The sequence below is a fragment of the Peromyscus californicus genome, unplaced genomic scaffold (genome assembly GCF_007827085.1).
Source record: "Peromyscus californicus insignis strain IS unplaced genomic scaffold, ASM782708v3 Scaffold_4__1_contigs__length_199733344, whole genome shotgun sequence".
NCBI lineage: Eukaryota > Metazoa > Chordata > Mammalia > Rodentia > Cricetidae > Peromyscus > Peromyscus californicus.
In genome coordinates, this window is record NW_026294562.1 from 15,267,918 (window position 1) to 15,284,390 (window position 16,473).

Sequence of the window (16,473 nt, forward strand, 5' to 3'; positions counted from 1 at the left end):
CCAGTTGAAAAATAGGCAAAGAACCTGAATAGACCTTTCTCTCAGAAAGATAATATAAATTCCCAACAGATACATGAAAAGGTATTCAAAATCACAGATCATCTAATCATCAAGAAGGTTCAAATTAATTAGACATGCAAGGGTGTTGCATAAATTGCTATATCCACAGTGGAAAATAGCACTAAGTTTCCCAAAGAAGTTAAAATAATCCAAGTACCTTATGAACCAGTGGTACCGTAAAGAAAATGAAACCGCCTACCTTGTAAAGATGCCCTCCAGGGTTCATTGCATCATTGTTCAAATAATCAGGATAGAGAAACAACCACAGGATTCATCCATAGATGCAGGGTGAATATGAACTCTATACACACATATTATTTAGCTTTGAAAAGGAGATTCTACTGTTTGCAACTACCTAGATGAACTTAAATGATGTTGTACTGAGTGAATACACCAAATACAGGTAGAAATACTGCATAATTATCACTTATATGTGAAATTTAAGAAAAAACTATGTAAATAGATGACATAGAGAGTAAACTGGTGGTTGGGAGTGGGATCTATAACTCCAGTTACCTAGGAGGCATTTGTCTAAGATCTTTAAAGTACACTGTGAGCATGGGAAGTGGTCTGGTGTACTAGGGGCCAAGGAGAGAGGAGGGAACTAATCATAGGGTATGTTTAAGTTGCCGGACCCCAGTAGTCACTGTGTGTATGTAACATCAAGTCACCATGTTAAAGCCCTTAAATACATACAATAATGTCAAGTCAGTGGGAAAATAAGTGAGACAGTTCAGAAAAATAACTTCATTGAACTTCAGTGTTAATCAAGATGCAATTCTCTTATTCTCTTTTGCATAGGGTGTTTGTGAACCGAAGTTTAGCCATGGAAAAAATAAAGTGTTTTGGTTTTGATATGGATTATACCCTTGCTGGTGAGTACTAATTTTTTATTTTTTAAGAATTGCTGGTTTTGGTGCAACATAGTGGGTCCATGGGCAGTTCAGTAATCACTTGTTCATGTAATCATTTATTTGTCGGATTGTCTTTCCATTGAGATATGTGAACACTGAAGTTACCCAGTATTCTTGAAAGTTGGTTCCTGAGCTTGTACAGAGAGTTAGAAAAAGTCCTAACATTACTTTAAAACTCTTGTAAAAAAAAAAAAAACTTTTTAGTAAAATTATAGGTTAATGAACACATTAATGTGTGTATCTGGGCGTTTTTTGACTTTCATTCTTTTAAGCTATTCTTCAAAAGTAGAAAAAAATTTTGATACAAGAATTACACTATACTCCAAGCTGGCCTGGAACTCATGCAGGCTGGCTTGGAACTTGCATGGATCTTTTGCATCAGCTTCCAAGTGCTGGGATTATAGGCTTGTGTCAGTGCCCAGCTTAAAGATAAATTTTTGGGTTCCTCACTCTGCCATAAAGTTAATTATTAAAGTTTTAAATATTTTATTATTATGGATCAGGGTGGGGGTTGTAAGTGCTTGGATTGCAAGCATGCGTCACCACACCCAGCAACAGTTTTTAAAAACTCCATCATTTCCATGTGGGTTTGATTGTGGTGCTAGTAATCAAACCCAGGGCCTGGTCATTGCAGGCAATGCTTCAGTACTCCAGCTTCATAACGTTTTACTCTTTTTTAAGAGAAGATTTGTTTTATTTTTAGTTACAAGTATGTATATGTGTGTGGGGTGGGGTGCACATGGAAGCAGGTGACCACCAACCAAGGCCAGAAGAGGGCATTGCATCCCCTAGGCCTGGACTTACTGTGGTTGTGAGCCTCCTTCCTGCCTTGGGTGATGGGAACTGAATTCAGGTCCTTTGAAAGAGCAGTAAACACTCTTACCCATTTGGCCATTTCTCTAGCCCATTAATAGTTTATTCTTAGACAGATAGGATGTGTGTTCATATCCCATCAGAATGGTTGCATGAGCCTTGCTCAGTGTTACAATCTTCTTAAAGACTAACGTGTGTCCTTTCTTCCCTTCTGTCTCTGAGATATAGTTGAAATAATCAATGTATCAGTCTATAGTTACATCTCCTCAGAATTTAAAATATTGACAACTTGTCAGGATATCCTTTAACTTAAGAAGTGAGCCAGGCAGTGGTGGCATACGCCTTTAATCTCAGCACTCAGGAGGCAGAACCAGGTGGATCTCTGTGAGTCCGAGGCCAGCCTGGTCTACAGAGCGAGATCCAAGACAGGCACTAAAACTACACAGAGAAACCCTGTCTCGAAAAACAAAAACAAAACAAAACAAAAAAGTGGTAAGGTTTGAGAGATCAGTTTGAGCGCCTGTATGTGCCTAACACATACAGGTGCAGTTATGATACTCAGAGAAAAAAATCTTCCAAATTTTCTTTTAAAACATTGTCTGTAGCTAGATGTGGCAGTGTGCTCTTGGAGCCTCAGCACTTAGGAAGCCAAGGCTGAAGGATTTATTGAATCCAGAAGTTTGAGACCATCACAGGCAGGGGCAGTCCTGTGAGATCCCTCTTAAAAAAAAAAGTTAAATATACAAAACTTTAAAATGCAAAAGTTGCTTTCCTGAATGATTGTCATTAAAAGTAACTTCGTAACTTTTGACACTGTTAATACACATAAAAGCAAAACAAAAATGCACATATTTGAAGTTAGAAGACTTTTCATTAGAAAAATGTTCCATGAAATACAGTGATAAAGTAAAAGAGGTGTATGTTTGTGTGTCTGTGTTTGTCTTTAAGGTTTGAGTATTTGGGTAAATACTTTAGTGTGTATATATATGTGTGTATGACAGGGTGGGTCTTGCTGTCTGACCTGTCTGGCCTTGAATTTATCTTTCCTCAGCCTTCTCAGGGCTGACCTACTTGGTGTGAATCGATATTCTTTATGAATAATTTTTTGTATGATTCTGATACCTGGTAAATTCCCTCACAGCATTAAAAATTTCGTTTATGTGTATGGGTGTTTTTGCCTTCATGTATGTCTCTGTACTACATGTGTGCCTGGTGTGCAGGGAGGCCAGAAGAGGGCATCAGATTCCCTAGAACAAGAGTTAATAGACTGTTGTGAGCTGTGATGTGACTGCTAGAAATCAAACTCGGTGCCTCTGGAAGAGTAGCAAGTGCTGTTAACCTCTATAACCTCTGAGTCACCCTAGTATACCCCCCTCCCCAGAGCATTTTATAATATAGTTGCAGGGCTTGTTTGTCTGCTTGCTTTTAAGACAGGGTCTTCCTGTGTATCCTAGAACTTAGTACACTGAGAAGTCATTAGCCTGCAGCTTTGTGTGCAGTTGGAGCTGGACTTGGACTTGTTGCAAACCCCCTGCCTCTGCTTCTGCCTCTGCCTCCTGAGTGCTGGGATTACAAGTGCTACCAGACCCATCTTAGTTGTAGCTTTGGATAATCTGTCTATTTATTGGCTTGTAGGTGTCTCAAGGGCAAGGGTTTTCCTTTTCTATATTTTATATTTAGTATAAAATGTGTTATATGGTGCCTGCTAAATAAATACTAACTTTGAATGCATGTGTTCTAGTCTGTTCTCTAGTCCAGTGATTCTTTCTTAACCTGTGGGTCATGACCCCATTGAGGGCTGAATATCAGATATTAACATTACAGTTCATAACAGTAGCAAAATTACAGTTGTGAAGTAGCAATGAAATAATTTTATGGTTGGGGGTTACCATAACAGGAGGAACTGTATTAAAGGGTCGCAGGTTAGGAAGGTTGAGAACCACTGATCTAGTCTGTTTGAACCCTTACATTTTGTTCTTTTTTTTAGAATTTTCCTGATAACGACAAATCCTTCATATTACTATATGAATTGTTAAAACAAAGCACCATAACAAACCCCTCCATTAAAGGACCACTGTGTGGATGGCTTGGGTCAGTACAGTGCTCTCAGTGCAAGCCTGAGGACCCGAGTCTGCACCCCAGAGTGCTGGGGGATGTCTCTCTGCATGCTGGGAATCTGTGTTACCCCCACTGGCTAAGAAATAAAGCTGCATTGGCCTATGGCAGGGCAGGATGGAGCCAGGCAGGACAATCCAAGAGAGATCATAAAAGGAGAATGGAGAGTAAGGGGAGACACCAGCCCGCCGCTCAAGGAGCAAAAAAGATGCCAGCAGATCGGTAACACCATGGCCATGGCCACATGGCAACAAATAGATTAATAGAAATGGGTTGAGTTAAGTTATAAGAGCTAGCTAACAAGAAGCCTGGCCCATATGCCATACAGTTTGTAAGTAATATAAGCCTCTGTGTGTTTACTTGGGACCAAGCAGCTGCGGGATGCGGGTGCTGTTGTTTCCACAGAAGATGAGAACCTGCATCAGCCTCCTAAGTGTTGGGATTATAAGCTTGTGCCACCACACCTGGTTGGCAACTGACTTTTAAAACTCATAGATGGAATTTAAACCTAGATCAGTTTCCACTTTTCATGTGGTCTAAAATTTCAAGACAATGAGAATTGTCCAGTAATCTCTAGATATCAATAGGAGATGCAGAACAAAACAGAAACCCGAACAGCAAAAACAAACCATCAACCTCTTGTTTTCTAGGGTTTCATTTGGGGCCCCCAGATGAAAATCTTGCTTGGAACAGAAATGCTCTTTCCTCACCTTTGAATTACAGTCCTTTCCTTAGAATGCAGCTAGTGTTGGTTTGTCTTTTCCTTTCCTTGCACGTGTGTGTGTGTGTGTGTGTGTGTGTGTGTGTGTGTGTGTGTGTACACCCAGGGATGTGTTCATGTTAGGTAAGCGTTGTATCACTTAGCTACAGTCCTAGCCCATTTTTAAAAAAAAATGATTTTAATTGAAATAGAATTACATAACTTTCCCCCCTCCAGCTCCTCCCAGCTACCTCAACCCTCCCCTCCCCCACTCCTCGTGTGTCACCCTCATTTTCAAGTTGATTGCCTCTTTTTTCTTTATTATCATTAAATATAGTGTATACATGTATGTGTCTGTGTCTGTGTGTGCACAGATACATAAATACAACCTGCTAGGTCTGTCTGTGTTGTTGAGTGTATGGTTTTAGGACTGACGACTCTGCATTGGGCACGTGAGGCTCATTCTCCTTCTTTCAGCAGTCATTAGTTGCCTGTAGTTCTTTGTCTAGGGGTAGACCCCACAGAAATTCCCACTTTCGTGTTAAGATACTCATTGATACTGCTGTTGTTCCAGGCTTGTTTATGCAGCCATTTCTAGAAGAGACTGACTGTAGACTTCCTGGTCTTCTGGCTCTTAAAAGTCTCCTGCTTGCTCTTTCTCCATGTTTGATGAGATACAGACACAGGAGCTGTGATGTAGATGTATTCTTTGGGGCTGGACTCCCCATGGTCCGTAGAACTCTGCATTGTGTACTTGGGTTTTCCTGTGATGGTCTCCATTTGCTGTAAGGAGAAGCTTCTTTGATGAGGGGTGGTAGCTAGACTTAGCTCTCGGTATGAGGCTCACCTTTAGAATATAGTAAGGAATCTATGCTGGTCTAGCAAGGTGGCGGGTTTAGATCCTTTTCTAATGTTTATGACTTCACCAGCCCTGGGAAGATGGCTTGTGATTCTCCTCCTGTTGAATGGCCTTACATCCATGTAGACAGCAGTTGGTTACCACTCATACAGGAGTGACAGTTGCTGCACTTGTGCAGATACCTAGTCATGCTGGTAATTGTCGTAGTTCACAGGTGTGGCAGCTGGGTAGGACTGTTCAGTTGCTTCCCTCCTTTGGTAGCTTGTGTAGTGTTTTTCGGGTACCATGGACGGACAAAAGAGGTTTTCAGATCAGATCCAGCTTGAATTTGAGTCTTGGGTTTTACATGTTCAATGTCTTCAGCAACAGGGCCCACCCTCAACCTGAGAGGCAAGCGAGGCATTAATAATCTCTTTTGCTTTGAGAATCATTTGGACTACCCTGACCAACCATTTAAAAGGCGGTTTCTCCTAACTATTATGGGGGCTTTGTTAGTTTATGGGTCTTTGGGGAGCAGTCAGCTCAAATAGTTTAACTTCCTTTAAGATACACACATTTATTAATTCTTTGGGAATTTAGTATACTGTATTTTGATCATACCCACCCCACAACTTCTCTTAACTCTTCTAGCTTTATCTCCAACATTCACCTCCCCACTTCTTTTAAAAAAAAATAACCCAGTAAGTCCAGTCTGTGATGCCCACATAGTCAGAAGTATGAAGCCATCTACTAGAGTGTGGTTGACCTGTCAAGGGCCACACTGTTAAAGAAAACTGACTCTCCCTATCCCAGAAGCCATTAACTGTCAGTAGCTTCACAGGTTGGGGGCTAGTGAGCCCACCTTCTACATGCTAGAATGTTGACTACTTAGCTCAACTTCTACTTAGAAATAATCGTAAATGAAGTATCTCACTGTCTACCTTATTTCAAGTATTTTAAGAACTAACATAAAATTGTGTACATTTTCTCAATTAAAAAAAATCTCAGGGAGAGACTAGTGTCTTAGTCATTGTTTTATTACTGTGAAGAGACATCGTGACCAAGGCAAGTCTTATGAAAGAAAGCATTTACTTGAGGGCTTGCTTACAGTTTCAGAGGTTTGGTCTGTTATCATCATGGTGTGGAGCATGGCAGCACACAGGCAGACAGTGGAGCAGTAGCTGAGAGCTACATCTTGATCCATAGACAGAGGGAGAAGAGGGAGGGAGGGGAGAGAAAGCCAGTGAGCACCTGGACCTGGCATGGGCTTTTGAAACTTCAAAGTCCACACCCAGTGACACACTTCTTCCAGTAAGGCCACACCTCTTCCAACAAGGCCACACTCCTTTTAATTCTTTCAAATAGTGCTGCTCCCTAGAGACTAAGCATTCAAATAATGTGAGCCTATGAGGCCATTCTTATTCAGACCACCACAGACAGAAAATATATTTGAGCTACTGCCCTTGTCTATTTATATGCCCGTATCATTAAATTGCTATGGATGAAATCCAATTATCTCAAACCTAAGTACTGTAAAGTACTTCCCTAAGCATGGAGAGAAGCATCAAAATAAAGCTATTAAAGAGTACCAGGGAAGAAATTAAGAAAAAGCAGCCCCTGATAATCCTGCTGCTAACAGAAGCATCTCAGGACTGTTGATCATTAGCCTCTAATAAATACATAGTAGATACACTCTGATTTCATTTTATTGTTACTGGAATGGACTCAACTTTCTTGACATTTAAATGAACATTTTTTTCATGGCTTGTTTACTGGGACTGGAGTCCAGGGCACTCATCATGTTTCTGTCAGCAATTGTATATCCTCACCAAACTCACTGGCAGTAGAGGCATTAAAGCGGTGAGAAAAACAATCCAAAGGAGAACTATGCAGTATTGGCATGCTGCCCTACAGATATCTCAAGTCGCAGTACTTTTCACCCCTTTCTGATGTTAATACACTAATCTTAGTATTTTTAAACTTTGTTGTTGTTGTTGTTGTGAGGAGACAGTGATAGGGTCTCTCCCACAGCCAGCCTCAAACTCCTTATGTGGCCAAGGATGGATGACCTTGAGCTTCTGGTCCCCCTGCCTCCGCCCCATGTTGAGACAGCAGGCTCCTCTGTCACTCAGAATGTTGTGCCCACAGCCTCATGGAGGGATCATGGTCAGATGAAAATGATTGCTATGGCATTGCAGTGACCGCACCAAGGTTCTTTTATTTCTAAAACTTCCAGCATACTTTGTGGTTTCTGAAGAGTCCACTTACTTCCATCTGTATTTCCAGCTTAAGTACCTGAGTTTTATTTGCTTAAGACTCTTTGAAGGAGATAATAAAAACATTTCAAAAATAGGATAACTTGATGGAACCAGTACTTCTTAAATTTTTTATTCACTTCTCCTTTGTACCTGAGAGTTTTAAACATGATCTTGGATACATAGGTCTGTAATATAGGGATACAAATCATTTACTGACAATAAGTAATGAAAATGATTTTAAAACACTTATTTGTATACATTTATTAAAGGCAAAGGCAAATTTGTATTGCTAGTAAGAGAGATGTGGTTGAATATTCATTTATTCATTCATTCATTTATTTATTTGTTTGTTTATTTATTTGAGATCTCACACTGTAGCCCTTGCTGGCCTGGAACCTCTTATGTAGACCAGGCTAGCCTTGAAACTCAGAGATCTGCCTGCCTCTGCATTCTGGGTGTTGGGGTTAAAGGCATATACCCTATCTTGCCTTGGCTGAATATTTAACACTGTAATATGTAGAGCATATTCAGTGTTTTTCGTATTGATGGATATTTTGATTTTATAATCATCAGTGCTGAGAACACCGCTTCACATAAATACATAGTACAAAGTATGTTTAGGACAGTTTCAGAAATTGTTGGAAAGTCTGTCCTAATCTCAAGTCAAAATAACATTTTAAAATCAAGTCAGCAATAGAATTAAATCCATCTAACATTCGATATGTACATGCTGAGAAAGTATGGTAGGAACATATTAAAAGTATTTCTGTACTTAAAATTTCTAAAAGAACAGAAAACTTTGTGTGTACAGTAAAAACACTAACTTATAGCACATATAGTCTCATATCAGCGTGCTGTGTGGTGTGACAGCATGCACATGGAAAGTGCACATGCCATGTGTCTAGAACAGGTATGCGGTGAAGGCTTCTTATACAATATGGGTGGCCACTGCCTAATACACCTCAGGTGCATCACAGTTGATTCTCGATTGACGGTTGGCCATTGTGAATTCAGAAACCTTTTAGTGTTGCTAAGGTTTTCTAGCCTCACATCCAGTTATACAACTGCAGATGGGTCAAAAGCCACGCTTAGAAGCTGTCACCTAAAATATAGGCTAGCACATTATACTGCATGGAACTGCTTCAGCTAGCAGACCACAGGCTGGCTCAAAGAATGTGTGTTTAATGTTTGTTTAATTGGGTTATATTTTAAAACTGAAAGATGAGAGAGAAAAAGCTAAGTTGGCGGTAGCTGCTTTTCGTTCTCTCAAACAAGTCAGCTCTAGTTGAATAGCTACTTCTTCATCCAGGCAAGACACGCCCCGCCCCTGATCACTTCACAGGCTCATGTTCATTCTCTTCCTGACGGTGACATAGGTGTTGGAAGAGGTTAGCGGAGTCTGAATGTCAGGGCTGTTGTCAGGTAAGCTATGTCAGCATCAGGTACCTTCATCAGCCTGGCTGAAGGATATGTAGTTTTAAAGGGACAGCTTCCTGGGCTGAGTTAATTGGCTTCTTTTTGGCCCCGTCTATACTTTTAAAGACATGTTATCTTCTGAAACTTAAAAACACCTGTTTGTGTATCCTGTAGTATAGCATGAGCTGTGAGTGCCTTCAGACTAAAGGCTATTTGTTTTTGGAAAAAATGCATTGATTTTAAAAATATCAATTAAAAACAGTACTGAAGATACAAGGTCCTGAAACGTGTAGATACTCTGAGGGAAAAAAAAAAAAACTTAAGTTATTCTTTTTCCTTTTATTTTAAAATAAGCGTTCTTTTAATACTCCTATTTGTATGTTTGCTTGCTTGTGTGCCTTAATGTTTGTTAAAGTTTTATTAGTATCCCTACCTGGCCGGTGCTCACTGTGTAGACTTGGCTGGCTTTGAACTTGAGACAATCCTGCTTCAGCTTCTCACGTACTAGCAGTACATGCATGTGACATCATGTCTGGCTTAATACTCTTTAAAAATGAATGCATGTGCCTGTGTGAATGTAAGCTTCTTACATGGGGTAACCGAGGAGAAGGGAAGAGGTGTTGGAGGTGCTGGAGCTAGAGTTACAGGTGATGTGGGTACCGGGACTTCAACTTAGGGGTCTCTGGAAGAGCAAGAAGTGCTTTTAATTGCTGGACCATTTCTCCTGCTCCCTGGCTTGGTACTTTTAAACAAATAAGTCTCTTAATTACCATTTAATTTTGATTTTCAAGAACAGAAATATTGGCAGTATTTTAAAGCCCACTTCTTTACTTTACTTACTTACATATTTAGTAGCTTGGAGGTTTAAAAATATTACTAAATGTGTTCCATGGTATATAGCTTCTTTATTTTTTATATGCAAATTGAAATTGAAGTAGTTTAAAGAAACTTCCAACTTTTTAGATTATTTGTAATTTCTGGGGTTAGAGAAAAATTGTTGCCTGTGTCTGTTGCTGGGTTACAACAACTACAGCAGTTGCTTGGGTAGTTCTGATTAGTAGAAAAGGTCCTCTGAGAACTGCTTATGTGGACTAGAAAGATTTTATTAGTATTTTCTCATTTCAGAGATGAAATGCTCATCAATGTGTTTTCTAGTTATAATTACAGAGGACTAATGCCATATAACCTAATAACTAAATAGAAAGAATGTGAATGTTGATTTCACATACAGTCTAAAGGCAAACGACTCTTCTCGGGTGGTCAGGCTGCATTATTGTGTTTCATATTGTCTGGTAGTAATGGTTTTTCCTAGTTGCAATGTCTTTAGTATTTTTAGGTACTACATTCAATCATTTATGCTATTCTTATGATTACCATCTCCCTTTTACATAAAAAGCAAACAAAAACCTACAGCCCAGGACTTAGAGGAGTCTGGGGACAAAGACTACCCATAAAGTTAGACATAAGGATATACACATGTGTACTCAACTCAGTTCTTGTGGGGTGTTTGTTTAACCATGAAATCCAGTATTATACTTCTGCTTACTGAGCAGAAAATACACATTGACAAAATGAAAAGTTTCTAAAAATTTTTCTTTTATTTTTAGCAGCATGCAATTAATATGGTGCATATCCAGATGACAGAGTTAGGTGCTGAAAGGTAGAAGATTGATATAGGGAGATTTAACATAAATGAATACTTGAAAGCAAGATGGGGTTGCTTTGGTTTTTGTTTACTTTATTTAAAGTAGTCTTATGTGATGTAGTCCAATTTAAGTATCATTTACCAGTCAGTTTCTATACTAGTAACTTAAAAGCTGCTAAAGGAAACGAGGCTGGGCGGTGGTGGTGCACACCTTTTAATCCCAGCACTCAGAAGGCAGAGGCAGACGGATCTCTGGGAGTTCAAAGTCAGCCTGGTCTACAGAGCTAGTTCTTGGACAGCTAGGACTATTACAAAGAAACCAAAAGAAAACAACAACACCGAAAAGACCATTTTGTGTCTCTAAAAACCAAAAGAAAACAACACCACCAAAAAGACCATTTTGTGTCTCTAAAAACCAAAAGAAAACAACACCACCAAAAAGACTATTTTGGCTTAAAATTTTATTATCAGGCTTGGCTTGTGTTCCTAACTCAGGGTGCCAGAGAAAGAAATAATACACAATGCTTGTGTTTTTCTTATAGCCAATTAGAGTTAATTTTAGTGATGGTTGGAGGATTCTAGATTGGAGGGCAGTGGTAACTCCTATAAATACCAATTTCCAAATGTTGTCTCTCCGTTCCAGCTCATCACAACAGTTTTAAACCCAGCTTTTGTTTTTGTTTTGTTTTGTTGTGTTGCTTTGTTTTGTTTTTAACAGGAAAGCCAGTGTAACTCCTTCAAGACTGGAGTGGCACATACTACCTGCATCTGCCTCATGTGAGTTCTCATTTTGGCAGCAGTCCTCCGCTGGGCTAGAACCTCTGTAGAGGTTTGCCCTTTATTTTTCTGAAATCTGTAAGCTACTACACAGTATGTCTTGGTGACAGTGGTAAAAGATGCATAAGCATTCCAGACTCCTGGCAGAAACTTGCTTAGTCAAGGAGCATCGTCCACTGACGTCAGCTCCGCTTTGGTTGGGTGAACAGCTCCTACTCAGCAGACCACAGCTTCATCCCCACAGCGTGCAGATATTTTTGAAGAGCTGTTTTTCCTTGCAGATTATTGAGTAAAGAATATCTTTAAATGCTCTCAGCAGCTTCAACTTTCAAAGCTTTGCCTGTTCTCTTTGTAATCTTGTTACATAACCTGAGAACACTGTGTGCTGCCCTAGTGGCTGGAGGGGGGTTGTTTGTTTGTTTGTTTTGTTTTTTCCTATTTCTTTTGAACTCTGGCCCTTAAAACAGTTTCTTTTTGTTTTCGGATTTTGGGTAAATTGGGCTAGGCCACAGAATTTTCTCAGAGAATAAGTGAGCAGTTAATGTGAGATCATCTGTACTCTGAAACCATTGGCCAGGTGTTGGAACCATGGGAAGTTGTAAGAGTGAGGCTCGAAGCCACAGTTTTGTGCGAAAAGCTGAAGTTAGAGCTTTTGCAGCTATGGGAAGGCATCGATAGAACTGCACAGTCTCAGGGGATAGATTGGTCTCTGCAGGTATCTGTGGCCAGTTTAAAGGGCCTGCTGGTGGTTTGGGGGGGGGGTGCATGGGATTTTTTTTATTATTATTAGTTTTTTAACTTTTTTTTTTTTTTGAGACAGGGTCTCATTAAGCAGCCTCAGGTGACTTAGAGCTTGCTATGTAGAGCAGGCTAGCCTTGAACTCATGGAGGTGTGCCTGCCTCTGCCTTGAGTGCTTCTTTATCTTTAGAGGAAGGTAGTACTGCACTTCAGGACGTGTTGCAACCAGCTCAGAATATATGAGTTTACTCCCCAGGGGCACTCAGAAGAACCGTTGAAAGCCCGCTCTGTACTACAGTTGTAGTGGCTTCTTCAGCTGTGTCTGTGTTGCGGGGAGCTCTCTACAGATGATTTCGTGGCCTGGGAGTGTGCACTGCTGAAATGATGATCCAGGAAGCTTGTGAGGAGATGTCAATAGCTTGTCTGTCTTGCTGATTAATATAGAGCTCGGTGAAATAGATAGTCTTGTCAAAGAGGAACTTGACTCTGTGATGAATCCATTTCTGCCCGAGACTAGGGCAGCCTGTCTGTTCTGGCCCAGTTGGAAGAAATTAGAAGAGTATAGCATGCTTCAGCATCCAAGCTTATGTTTTGGCGGCCTGCATAATCTAGAAGTTTATAGCAATAGTTACAGACCCCAACACAAAGAATTCTCAGACTTGGTACACCTGAATTCTAGCTCAGGTCAGCCAGTGAGGAGGTTACATTGTATTTCTAGGAAGTGCTCCGAACTCACTTAGAGGAAGGAAGATTAGTGTTTCTAAGGTGGAATTTATAGAAAGTCGCCATAGTTAAATATTTGAGAAGTTTTGCCCTTTGAACACAACATAAATGTGGTATTTTATTTTTTTGTTTGTTATTTTAGGGTTTAGAATTATTTTTGTGTATTTTTTTCACCCATGAGATTATGTCTCCTAGGTATGATGGGATGCTGTACACATGATAGATACCTCAACAATATAGCTGCCTAAACATGACCTGAACAGTGTGTTAATGCAGAAGTGAGAAATCTCACAGGTCCCACCTTTAGACAAAGAACTACAGGCAACTAATGACTCCTGGTAGAGAATTACCCTCTCCCAGGGGTAGCCCCCTAATTGATTATCCAGTACAAAGAAAGTAGTCAGCCTCGAAATCACATTCACACAAGCCATACTGAACAGACTCGGTAGGTTGCATTTATGTATTTATGTATTTGTGTGTATATATATGCAACAACAATAGTAAAAGAGAGGCCATCAATTTTAGAGGAAGTGGGGAGGAAACATGGGAGGGTTTGGAGGTAGGACAGGTAGGGGGGAAATTATATAATTATATTTTAATTAAAAAATTTAATAACAAAAATTAAAATGTTAAATTAATTTGACCTTCAGTTCAAATTGTCTCATGGACATAATTTTCAGTGACAAATTAATCCATCATAACTCACTGGCCACAGAAAATTGTCAGTTTAGGGATGAGTTTGGGAGAATGGGGGAATAATAAGGTTTAGTTTTACTCTTTAATTTGATGGCATATTCAGCAAATCATCCTTCTTGAAATATTAATAATTGAAAAATATTTCACATGGGCCAGATTCTAGAAGACAAAAGGTCAGCTGTACTGGAATTTTGTTTCCTTAAATAGTTTTGAAGTAAATAAGATTTTTATTAGAATGGCGAAGTGATTTGGGTTTTTAAAAATTTTATCAAAAGGAGGTTTACATGGAATTGGGGTGCCATCATGGCTGGGGAAGACAGGTGAGAAATGCTGGGTTTTGTTGTTGTTTTTCTTGGTGTAAATCAGTCAGTGAGGAGTACCAGGCCTTACTGGTCACCAGCTCTTACTCTTGTGACTCATGTAGTACACCATACAGATTTGCAATTACACACTGAAGGCTTTGAGGGGCATAGTATAGGGAGGGTAAAGTAGACATTACGGGAGGAAAGAGGTCTAGCTGCTTTTGAAACTATCCAGAGTTAGTGTTAGCATTCTGTCGGTCTTCCCTCTGGGGCAGCAGTGGCACAGGCTGCCTGCATGCCTCGGATGAGCTGCAGCTCAGCAGTCTCCTCAGAGTTTGTAGCCTCTAGTAGCACGACAATGTGTACCGAAGGATTTTCAAAAGCCAGCTTTAAAATTGTTTTTCAACTTGACCTTTAAAAATAGATGAATAGACCATTATACTGTGCCTTTTAAAGGTATGGAGGCATCTGGAAATTTCTTGCCTTTCTTGTCTTAGCCATTCAGTTCCTGCCTTTGGAGACAACCAGTATTAGTTTCTTTTATATATTTCCAGAAAATGCTCTCTAAAAGATAATTTTTGCAAGAAGAAAGATGAGTTTTACTCTTTAAAGTGTTAGTACCTGAATGAAAAAAAGAAATAAAAGGACATGGCTGCTCCTAAGGGATTGAGGTGAAGGTTTATCATAGATACAGGGAGAGCACAGGAAGAGTCCAGAGTGAATGAACATGAGCAGTCAGCTGGTTCAGGCCATGTGATGAGAAGGGAGAAGGGGCCCAGCTTAGTCCCTGGGCTGGAGAGTTCAGGGTAGGGGGTGGGGTATGCCAGCCAGGAGGACTCTGTAGCAGTGGGGGACTGAGGGAGACTGGCCACCAGATTCCACTTTGACATGTTGTTATGGGCACCTCAGTTAGCAGTTAGATTTCAGACCTAACAGTACCAGTTTACATAGGCAAACAGATGGCAAAATCCGGTTTGAATATGGGCTAAATATAACAATATAGTAACAATAGTTGGGACTAGTTTTTTAAGACTAAGAACTGGGTGGATATCTTTGTCTTAGCTGGCATTTAGGAAATAACAGGTCTTTTATTTTATTGGTATTTATAATGCGACTTACCTGCTCCTAGAGATGAGAAAGGTTGCTAACCTAAGTATTTCATTTGGAAAAAGCATATTTGAAGGAGTAACATTTTATTGTTGAGCTGCAGTGATAACACTCAAGTTTTTCCATTGTGTAAGATTGTAGACATAGTAAAAGGAAACCCCCATAGCCCGAAACCCATGTTATTTGGCTTGTAATAAACAGTATGTTTCTGAAGCAGGTTAGGAGAAATAAGTAACTTTTACACACACACTTGCATTATCTGCCTGCTGTGACCATAGTAACCATGTCTAATGAGTCAAAATTTAATGTTTAATTCCTGGTTCACAAAGTAGATTTTCCTAATTGTCTTAGGTATGTATGTTTTCTTATGGTTTGTTTGCAGTGATACTTGTCAAGTATGGTTTTGAAGGTTGCTGCAGTGTTAAGCCTAACAGTTGTTTGGGCTCATAACATTTGGCAGGTAGAGCAGAGCTACTGATTAGAAGACCACAGAGCAACTACCAGAAAAAGCTAAAATTAAAGTATAAAGATAAGGGGGGAAAGCTTGTTCTGAATATTGCTGTATCAGTTATAGTTAACGCCTTCAACAAATACATACCTCTCTTACCTAGTTTGCTATTTATCAGTCTCATAGTTAATGTCATAGCTGTGTATAGTTAGCCCCCCCCCCCCCCCCCCCCCCCCCCCCCCCCCCCGCACTAAATTGTGGGAGTCAAAGAGTAGATACAGGAAAAATGTTTACAGCAGGTTATAACTGTTCTGACAGAATCTGTTTCTGCTAATGGTTGAATTTCCTTAATTACTGGGTATTCTTCAGAAAAGGTTTGAGGGAGAAGGAAAGAGGAATTGGGAAGGAGGAGAGAGAGACGCATTCATTTGGCCTCCCTTCCTGGGCTGTTCTTCTTGCTGACTAATGAACCTCCTCTTCATGCAGTGTACAAATCTCCGGAATATGAATCCCTTGGCTTTGAGCTTACTGTGGAGAGACTAGTTTCCATTGGCTATCCTCAGGAGCTGCTCAGTTTTGCATATGATTCTACATTCCCTACCAGGTAAATTTTCAAGATATTTTTGGATTAAGAATTACTTCCTTTGTCCCAAAATTATAAATTCCAAACTTATCTGCAAACTGTCACTGCAAAAATAACTGATTTAAAAATTACCAGAACTTTTCATGCATCTACTCAGTCTTCACACTCCTATCTCTTTTGTGTTCTCTTCTTTCTCTGCCCCTCCTTCCTCCCTCCTCTTCCCTTCCCTCTTTTCTCACCCCGGTCTCCTCCGTCTTCTCTCTCAACATGTTTGTATCCTAGGCTGGCCTCAGACTCGCTCCTCCTGCATCAGACTCTCAGGCACTTAGTGCCCAGCTC

At 40.0% G+C, this 16,473-nt stretch overlaps 1 protein-coding gene across 7 annotated transcripts in view; it reads left to right on the top strand.

Annotated features, from left to right (window-relative positions):
- Nt5c2 (5'-nucleotidase, cytosolic II) overlaps positions 1-16,473 on the top strand; it is a 148,501-nt gene that overhangs the window by 114,742 nt on the left and 17,286 nt on the right. For all 7 annotated transcript variants that reach the window (XM_052760649.1, XM_052760651.1, XM_052760655.1 and 4 more), the window contains 2 exons: positions 862-935; positions 16,038-16,155. In XM_052760649.1, the coding sequence (XP_052616609.1) occupies positions 862-935; positions 16,038-16,155 (192 nt within the window). The remainder of the gene's footprint in view (positions 1-861; positions 936-16,037; positions 16,156-16,473) is intronic.